This window comes from Meleagris gallopavo, chromosome Z, assembly GCF_000146605.3.
Source record: "Meleagris gallopavo isolate NT-WF06-2002-E0010 breed Aviagen turkey brand Nicholas breeding stock chromosome Z, Turkey_5.1, whole genome shotgun sequence".
Lineage (NCBI taxonomy): Eukaryota > Metazoa > Chordata > Aves > Galliformes > Phasianidae > Meleagris > Meleagris gallopavo.
The window spans coordinates 65655051-65664801 of record NC_015041.2 but is presented as its reverse complement, the minus strand read 5'-3'; the positions used below and the strand labels follow the sequence as shown (position 1 = coordinate 65664801).

The window sequence follows — 9751 nt, the reverse complement described above, 5'->3', positions numbered from 1 at the left end:
AAAAAAACAAAAAAACCCATGACATAATAATATTTTTTTGTCAGGTTGGTGTTTTTCTTTTATTAAACAGGTGAAAAATGCAGCTGCCAATGTACTCAGGGAAACATGGTTAATTTATAAAAACACAAAGCTGGTTAAAAAGATAGACCATGCAAAAGTAAGGAAGCATCAACGCAAATTCTTGCAAGCTATTCATCAGTAAGTACTATTTTGTTTTGGTTTTCCTTTCCAGCTGTTTTCTCTCCTTTTTCCCCTCCTTTTCTCTATTTCTTTTAGTTTCTATTTCCTAATCTCTCTCCCTTTTCACAAAATATTGTTCTCGAGTTTTTTATTTGAGATTGACAAAAATAAGGTTTTACTGTATACCTGCTTACAACAGAAGGTATGTTAACTCTGTATGCCCAACACAAGTTAAATCAGAGTTGTTTGTAGTTTTGTTAGTTTCCCATGCTTCCTGAAATAGCTAAGACATATTTTTCTTTTGCCACTGTAACTGTCCTTTGTTGTTATGTATTTGTTTACAGGTAGTAAGATACAAGCTACAACAGATAGAAGAAAAGAAAAAAAAAATCATTCGTAGATTTGGTAATTTCAGATCAGAATGATATAGTAGAAGAGAGGCTATGATTATGTATGTAGTATTTAATTAAGAGTATGCATCAAGCTTCCTTTTTATAGCTTAACAGCAGTTTGCTTCTGTTTCCTCAGTAGAGGATATCAGGTGTTGGTGTGTAAGGTATGAACCCAATATACAGAAAATTATCATATTCCAACAGACATTGTACAACCCTTGAATACCTCTGCTGTAATTCCAATGAGTTCTTCCTCCCTAATGAACTCCCAAAGGTTTGAAGACAAGCATGAGGACTGTGAGCAGTAATATAATAATGCCAGACTTTAAGTATTCAACTGAAATTCATAGTATGTATTTGCCATAAAGCACATAAAGCTCAACAGACCTCTGTGATGATTCCATTACTCTTTGGATACATGGGAGGAGGGGGAGAAAGAGTCTTTTGTCCCCAGGAACTACGAGCTCATCCTAAGAAGTGGTCAGCACTCATGTTACTATTTGTCCGTTCTACTAGATGTCTGCATCTGGTCTGAGGAAGCCATTTGTTGTATGGCCTATGAAATGGGTTTTCTGAGATCCTTGGGGAAATGTAGATCAAGTATTTAAGGTTCATTTTGAACTGATATTTTGGTAAGTTCTCACTGTGAGTCTATGTGAGCTAGCTTGCAAGGAGAGTGTCCATGTGATCCACTTCAGTGCAGTAAAAGGATTCCTGGCTCATCTTCCATGAGGGAGAGAAAGGAAAGCAAGGTTACCTTACTTCCTATTAGTAAATCTAGGCTTACAGACATTGCTTCTCAGTTTCATAACAATGTTTTAAGTGAATAGGTAGCTAAGCCTTGAAGGTATTAAGCATTCAATAACCTTGATTACTATTTCATACTAAGGAAACTTGCAGGATTAAATGTTACTATGCCGCAGATATACTTGAGGCAATAAAAAGACTGCAAATGCTGAGGCATTTTATTAATTAATTTAAGTGTATTAGCCTAGTTGAGTTATCCTTTTCAGCTTAAAGGACTGAAAGGGAGACAGCGAGAGGGTGGGCAGGGGTTTTAGGGTACAGGATGGCATGTCCTATATATCCTTTGCTAGCCTTGAATGCCTTATTGCAAAGATTATTCCTTAACATTTTAACCTTACTATTTCTTGTGTGTATGTGTGTGTGCACTTGTATGCAAAGAAGAATCTAAAAGGCACAGCAGGCTCGATCTGCAGCTCATGTATCATTCAAACGCAGGAGAGCTTCATAGTGTGTAAACTGTTGTCCTGCACAACGAAAAATTCATTAATTGGGTTGGGTGGAGAACATGGCAGCAGTAAGTTTCTTCCTTGCTGTGCCAGCCAAACTTCAGACAGGTGTGTTAATAATACATGTAACTCTGCCCCTTAGCACTGTGTATGCAAAATGTGTTATATTCAACCACGAAAAATTTTCTCAGTATGCTAAGGAATGCCTCATGGATGAAAACATTGCTCTAGCAGTTTGCTGTCCTCTAGCTGCAGCTGAGTAGTCGAATGTGATTTATTTTCTATCCTGTAAATCTCCGAGCTTTTTTCAAAGGTCCAAGAAATTCATGGTAGAATATGGCTCTCTTTTATCTTTATGGATTCTTAGGTTTTTTTCCTGGCCCCCTTCCTTCAGCTTTCCAATCATTTGGCTGAAGACAGGAATAAAACAAATGAAGCTTCAGGGCCAGTTTCATACTTAAAACCAGAGCAGGCTCTGATAACAGTTTCAAACTCACAAGTTCAGTCCTAAAATGTTATTCTCCATGACTGGCCCGGATGATTTTGCTTCTCACGCATACTAAATAAGGTGAAGATCTTATTGTCATAATAAAAAATAATATATTAGAAGCCATTTCTTGAAAATTACAGCTAAGCAAATGTACAGATGATAGTTAATGAGAAGGTTCGAAGGTTCCTTCATCATAACTTCACCTGTGGCAATTACTGACTGGAAGCAGTGGCAATTCCCTAGTACTTCTCATCTGCTGAATTGAGCTCACTGTGCTCACCTGGTTGTTTTAGTATCTTTTACAGTTTTTGTTTTTTTTTTTTTTTTTGTTTTGTCTTTTTATTTCAACAAAATGAAAATAGAGCTCGGAAGTAAGTTTTATGAGCTATTCCTTTCTAAATTTGCAGAATTTACCACTGTCTGCATGCAAAAATAGATTTTTTATTTGTGAACTTCAATGGTCTGATTGCTGCCATGGAAACGCGATCCAGAATCATGATCTTTTGCTGTGATAAGTGAAGTTTATGAAGTCAACATGTTTCATATTTCCTCTTAAAGAATTTAAGAACAAAACTCTGACATTTTTCTTTATATCTGGCTGATGCAGCTAAAAACTTGCCATTACCTAGGGATACATGTTCTGGGTTGACTATGGTTAGGAATTATCACAGTGGTGTCAGCTAGTACCTTTTTTTATTTTTTTTCCAATTTCTAAATATTTTCAAAATTCTACAGTTGACATGCTCACTTAGCAGGTAGATAAGGAAAGCAGAAAGCACGTGTTCTGCAAATACTGAGAGAGCTTCTGAAACAGTAGGATTACTATTCTCTAGTCAAATCATTACATACTTACCTATTACTAGTTATTCTCTTTGAGACTGCAAAGATACATCTCCATACTTCAGAGATGCCTCCGTATTTTTGCTTTAGAATAGCTCCAGCTCATAAGCCTCTGAAAGCACCATTCCTACAATCTGAATTAATGTTGTGCTCCAAAAGAAGCCTTCAGGGAAAGGCTTCTGGAATGTCAATTTTTGTGCAAACAGTTGGAGTCACTTCACTTTTCATAACTTACTTTCTCAGGGAGGTTAGCCCAGATATTATAAGAAGTATGTGCGTAACTACAGATTTGAACAAAAAATTCCCAATTCCCAAGAAGACTTCTCTTGAAAAAACATGTATCTTCATCTGCTTCTGTGTTTAGGAATTCATTTGTAGCCATTTCCCCGTGGGAAAATTAAGCATCCCTGGAAAGGAGTCCAATTCTGCCTCTAGATTAAAATAAAATAACTTTAAGCCCTCATAGAAACATACAGCTGTTGAAGAATGTTGTTTAGCTCCAGAAAACTGGAGAAACAATTCTGATCCCGCTGTAGATTTTAGCAGTTTTGTCATTATTTTAAAGGGGATCAGAATTTCCACATTAGTGTTTAGAGCACTTAGAGGCCCACAGAAATGTAGAAGAGTAACTCCTTTACAGCTGCAGTGGATATGATACCGGACACTCTGGTGCCACTGTTATGACTTCAGTTCTTGTTTATACAAAAACAGGTTTATATGGCTAAGTGAAATCATGTTTGCTTTACAAGATACACTTAATCTTCTAAGTTGCACAATAATTGAGAAATAGGCAGCCAAGGGCAGCTAGCAAATCATACGCCACAAAATGCTGCCAGAGTTATTTTCATTTGGGAGCTATCAGATGGTTAGCTCAGTTGGCCCATAACCTACTATAGACTGCATGGCACCTTGTGTCTTCTGTAAATCAGTGTTATTTTTTGAAAAATGCTGTATCTTGCAGCATTCAGCAGAAGAATGACTGAAAGTGCACATAATTCTCTGCTGCAAAGCACTCATGTTTGCACAAGAAGTTGTTTGTTTTTGAAAATTACACCAATAAGCCACTCCTTTAGTAGTTAATTTACTTTGATTCAGGGAACCTATAAAAACTTTTGTGTGTGTATCTTTCAAATATTGTGCACAACTAATTAGTAGTAATGCAGACAGCTAGGTATTAAAGTGAAAAATAATTTTCTTCTTGCATACTTTCTCGCTGCTTTAGTTTAAATAGTACCTTGTGAAGGTATGTCTAGTGTGAGTTTAAAATGTAAGCATATTTAGATTCACAAGTTATGTAAGAAAATTAAGCGTATTGGCAAGTATGCTGGTTATTTAGCTGCTAGTCAGATGGGAGTTGTGTTTAAATGAATGTGAAACTCACTTATCACTGTATTTCCATCAGGTTCGAACACCTGCCAACCCAATCCATTTCCGACAGAACAGGGCTAATACCTGTATCTAGTCATGTAGGCATGGGAAGATTCTTGCTTACTACAACGCTGATGAAAAAAAACAAAAGAAAACAGTTGTTCTATGTTTCTTCCTATATCTACTTGTCACGATACTGAGGCTTTGAGGAATGTTTTGGCTTTCTTTCATGTAGTCTGGATAAACTGTTACCTCCCTTTTTGAATTCAACTTTAATCATGGCAAACGGTTTTCTCAAGGACATCACATTTCCTTGCTCTTTCCTTTTTTTGTGGTGTTGAAGAAGCATGCTTCTCATCGTAGCAGGCACATGAACGGTTTTGACTTTACACAAAGTACTCAAGGCATTGTCCATGCAGTTACTTGTTCTCGTTTTATGCATGCTTTTTAGAAATTCTTATGTGATCTCTCACACGCGTCTGACTTAAAATTCCATTTTTTAGATTAAGAAGTGTGAAAATGGAACAAAGGAAACTGAATGACCAAGCCAACACTTTGGTGGACCTGGCAAAGGTTAGTAGGCAATTATTCTTGTTTTAATATTCATCCTTTCAAAATGGAAGAGTTTGCAAATGCAACTATTGTTGACAAGTGTGTGTGTGTGTGTGTTGTTGGTTTTTGTTTAGGAGATGAAAATATGGATTTGTTTTGGGTTTGGCTTATTAAATGAAACGTCTTCTTTGTGCCTCTGACAAAATGCAGCCAGGCCTCAGCAATGCAGTGCTGTGCATTGAAGTGGTTTCATTTCCAATGAAAGTGGCTTTACCTTGAGGAATCATAGCACACAGGCTCTAACACTGAAATTAACAGTTTAGTGTTTATTTCTCCTTTACCTTAGAGTATCACCTGACAGTTTGAGTTATTGAAAATACATTTCACTCTACTGCTTCCTGATAAACAACTGATAAGGACTTTTCAGAGATTATTTAATGAAGAATACTTCACCTTCAAGGGATTATGTTATGGTATCTTGAAAGGAAGAGCAGAGAAATGAGTTATCTACACTCATCGGAAGTACTTTATATTTCAGGCAGTCTGTCCTTCAGTTAGTTTTTATTCTCTTTGGATGGTTTGTGAACTTTAGCAGGTTTGTCTGTTGAATTATATATACTTTTAGTTTAAGTCTAATCTAAAACCTCAGTTCGCAAGAAGGTGAAATTCAGTATTTTTCACCACTTACCTGCCTCACTTGAAACAAAAAAAACACAAAAGGAATGGAAAAAAACAGAAAGTGATGGCCTCTGCGACGTCAATTCTGTTCGCTGTGACATTTTAAAGTTCATCCTGTATAATTCCTGTAGCCATATGCTGTTTTTGTAGAGGGAAGGTGAATAAGAAAACACAGAAATGGAAGAGTACGCAATTCAGTTGTGCTCCTTGCACTGCAATTCAAAGCCAGCCCACTCAACTGCTATTACTACAGGCGGTATAAGAAACTTTGGTCAATGTAAGGAGAAAACAAATGAACAAAATTTGTGTTCTTCTTAAAAGAACGAAAACTTTTAAGAGGAAATGCAGTAGAGTCAAGGGTACGTAACTGCTTTGTCATGCTTAGTCTTCTCATGGCTTACACTACTAACTTGGCTCATGTCTCATTATGGTGCGTTTCTAAGCACCTGAGCTTCTGAAAAAAGGTCTGGTGTTTTATCTAATTCATTTACATTTTGATTTTCAAAGTGCTTCTCAAAACACATTACATTTCTGCTCAATAAATTTAGTAGCAAGTTTATATACTAAATAATTTTATTCTACAAGCATAATTATTTCACAAAGCTACATCTTATTACATTTTTCTTTTTTGTGTGTGTGCGTGTGTGTGTGGAGTGCATAAGTATATTTGACTGCGTGTTAGAATATTTGCAAGATCTGTCTAAACCATTGTTTACATTCTTCTGCTTTCAGACTCAAAACATCATGTATGACATGATCTCTGACTTAAACGAAAGAAGTGAAGATTTTGAGAAGAGAATTGTTACTCTGGAAACTAAACTGGAAACTTTAATTGGTAGTATTCAAGCTCTCCCTGGACTGATTAGCCAGACGATCAGCCAGCAACACAGGGATTTCCTTGAGGCTCAGATGCAGAATTATGATCAGCACGTTACCTACAGTGCTGAGCGATCACGATCTTTGTCAAGAAGAAGGAGATCCTCCTCCACAGCACCACCAACTTCATCGGAGAGTAGCTAGAAGACAATAAGTTAACTGCAAAATAAAGACTTTTTGCCATCATATGGTCAATATTTTAGCTTTTATTGTAAAGCCCTATGGTTCTAACCAGTGTTATCTGGGTTCTGATGTCAGAGTCCTGGATACCTGAACACAATGTTTTAGGCCAAAACGAGTGAAAACTCCTCTTCTTCTTCTTTTTTTTTTCCCCCTCCTCCTCTCAGATGCACAATGAATGCACCTATTATTGCTATATTACATTGTTCCTCCTGTAATTTCACTGATTTTTTATTCATGCATTTCAAACAATCTTTACTTACTAGAATATATAATATAATAAAGAAGTTAATTTCTGCACATTATTTCTTGATTACTTGAACTTTAACAATTTTTTAAAAAAGCTCACAATCACAAAGTCTAGTTATAAATCTTTAAGAAACAAAATCAAAGCATAATCATTATCCCTCAGAAGTAATACTGATTCTCTAAACTTTGCTTGCAGTGGAGGGGGAAAAAAATCTGTGTTCATCTAACAGTGTGCTGAATAATGTATAGTCATTTTAAAAGATCAACAACAGCTTCAATTTCAAAGGGGATTAATTAAAAATATAGTTTATCCTAGAAAATGAATTACGAAGTGTGGTGTCTTTTTTTTAGTATCCTTTTAGAGTTTTTGTACACACGGCCATAGGTAATATATATATACACATATGTATATGAAATTAATTATGCACTACAAATGGCAAAGAATTTTTAAACCAAATATTTGCAAAGCTGCTGGTATGCAAAAAGCACATGTAAGGTCCTGAGAATAAACACTCTTACTCTCATAGTTGTGCCAGGTAAGTATATCCAGAGAGACCATCATTTTTAAAGTGGAAGTCTTCCATTAATGCTGTTTGTGTTTTGAAAATAATAGGTTGCTCCTGATTTACTCCTCTTCTTTTTTTCCTTTTTTATTTTTTATTTTTATTTTTTTGTGTGTGTGTGTGTTTCATTTTTCTGGAGTGAATTATGGACACCTGGTGTACATGCTTGTGTGATGGCAGTGCAGTGTTCTGTACATTGCATTTAGGTGATCTCTGTGGTTTCTGCTGTGCAGTCAATAGTTTTGCAAGGAACTTTTAACAGTATTTCCAAAAACTGTAGTAAACCTACTGTAGACTACAGTTACAGCAGTGAGGTGTCTGCACGACTTTGCTTCCATGCAGAAATAATAAAGTCTGCTGCTTTCTTACAAAATACAGAGCATAGTGTACACGTATGTGAAAAAGTTCTGCCTCTTCCCCTGGTTTGTGTTCCAGAGTAGCAAACGTAGGTGAGTTTAAATGCTCAGCACATGCAACTTGCATTCTTGATTCGTCTTTATAAACAGAAAGTTATTTGACCTTTGTAATATTTTGTAGTATTTACTGCTTATAAAATGTAGTAGCCCTGCCTACCTTCCATTAATTTAAACTCAAGGGTGACACTGTATCTAAACATAACAAGTAGATATGCCTGTCTGTTTTCAATGAATACAGTGTCAGTCCAGATGTAACCAATATCCGACTGGAGGAAGCAATTGCCCTTTGGAAAGTTAAGAGGTTTGCTTGGTAGTGATAGCCAAGGATAACAGTAATGTAGAAAGTCAGGACAGAGCCGTGCTAGACAAAACAGGAGAGCAGTTCTCTCCAAGCCCATGAAATTCTCCAAACCAAATACATATTCTGAAAAACAGCAGACGCTTTGGGATTATTTATAGTATGCATGGCTTCTCCAAAAGTAATGCCTCCTGTTATTTCCATGGAAAATACAACTGATACAAAATCACAGTAACACTATTTGATGAAGAAGATTCTCAGCTATAGAATGCTATTTTTTAGAGTAGCCAACACCACTAGCTGTGCATATTTGACAGCAATGAACATGAGCCTGCAGGATGTACTTGTACAGATCTGCACCAGCAGAGGACAACCACAGTAGCTGCTGCTGCAGCTGAAACGCATCACACACTGCCTCGCTGCGCTAACACCCAGTGTTCTTAGGTCTCCATAAACATTCAGCAGGAGCTGGTGAATGTCACTGGATGCAGTTTTTTTTTCTGCAAGAATAATCCAATTTCCTCAGTCTGCTCCTTCCCCTCACAATACTTACGAAGAACTAGGGGGTGTGGGACTGGGACAAAACTCTCTCCCAAAAGGACAAGGTGATATCCACTGCTCAGTGGCGGAGCCTCTGCCCTGTTGTTGCTGAGTAGAGCAAAGCTGTTTGAGAGAGAAGGACGGGTGGAAACAGATACCTACTCGGCGTTGTGGGTGTCTCCCCCCCAGTCCATGCTCGGCTCCCCAGGTGCCTCTGCGGAATAGATTTGAGGCCCTGGAACCCGAGGGAGAGGTGTGTGCAGGTGTGGAGGGAGGCCCACCCGTGAGGGTGCCTCGGGGGAAGTGGTCAACCCCACGCCTCAAAACTTCCTCCACATGGAAGGACAGAAGGGTGGTTGTCATAGGCGACTCCCTGCTGCAAGGAACCGAAGGCCCTATATGCCGGCCCGACCCTACCCGCAGAGAGGTATGCTGCCTCCCTGGGGCATAGGTCAGGGACATTGCTAGGAGACTTCCCAGACTGATCTGCCCTTCTGACTACTATCCACTATTGATAGTACAGGCTAGCAGTGAAGAAGTTGGTGAGAAAAGCCTGCAGGCTATCAAAGATGACTTCAGGGGACTGGGGCGGGTAGTTGAAGGAACAGGTGTGCAGGTGGTTATTACTTCAGTGGCAGGAAACGATAGTGGGTTGAGCTTAAAAACCCATCTCTTGAACAAATGGCTTAGGAGTTGGTGCAAACGCAGGAGTTTTGTTTTTTTTGATCATGGGGCAATTTACTCGGCACCTGGCATGATTGTTGCAAATGGAAGCAGCCTGTCTCCATGGGGAAAGAGGGTTCTAGCCGAGGAACTGGCGGGACTTATTGACAGGTGTTTAAACTAGGTATGAAGGGGGAAGGGACAAAATGACGA

At 38.0% G+C, this 9751-nt stretch overlaps 1 protein-coding gene across 1 annotated transcript in view; it reads left to right on the top strand.

The window, feature by feature from the left end:
- Positions 1-6815, top strand: part of KCNN2 (potassium calcium-activated channel subfamily N member 2) — a 69494-nt gene extending 62679 nt beyond the window's left edge. The window contains exons 6-8 of the mRNA XM_031557453.1: positions 71-198; positions 5027-5096; positions 6486-6815. Coding sequence (XP_031413313.1) covers positions 71-198; positions 5027-5096; positions 6486-6773 — 486 coding nt within the window. The 3' untranslated portion in view covers positions 6774-6815. The remainder of the gene's footprint in view (positions 1-70; positions 199-5026; positions 5097-6485) is intronic.
- The last annotated feature ends 2936 nt before the right edge of the window (positions 6816-9751 follow it).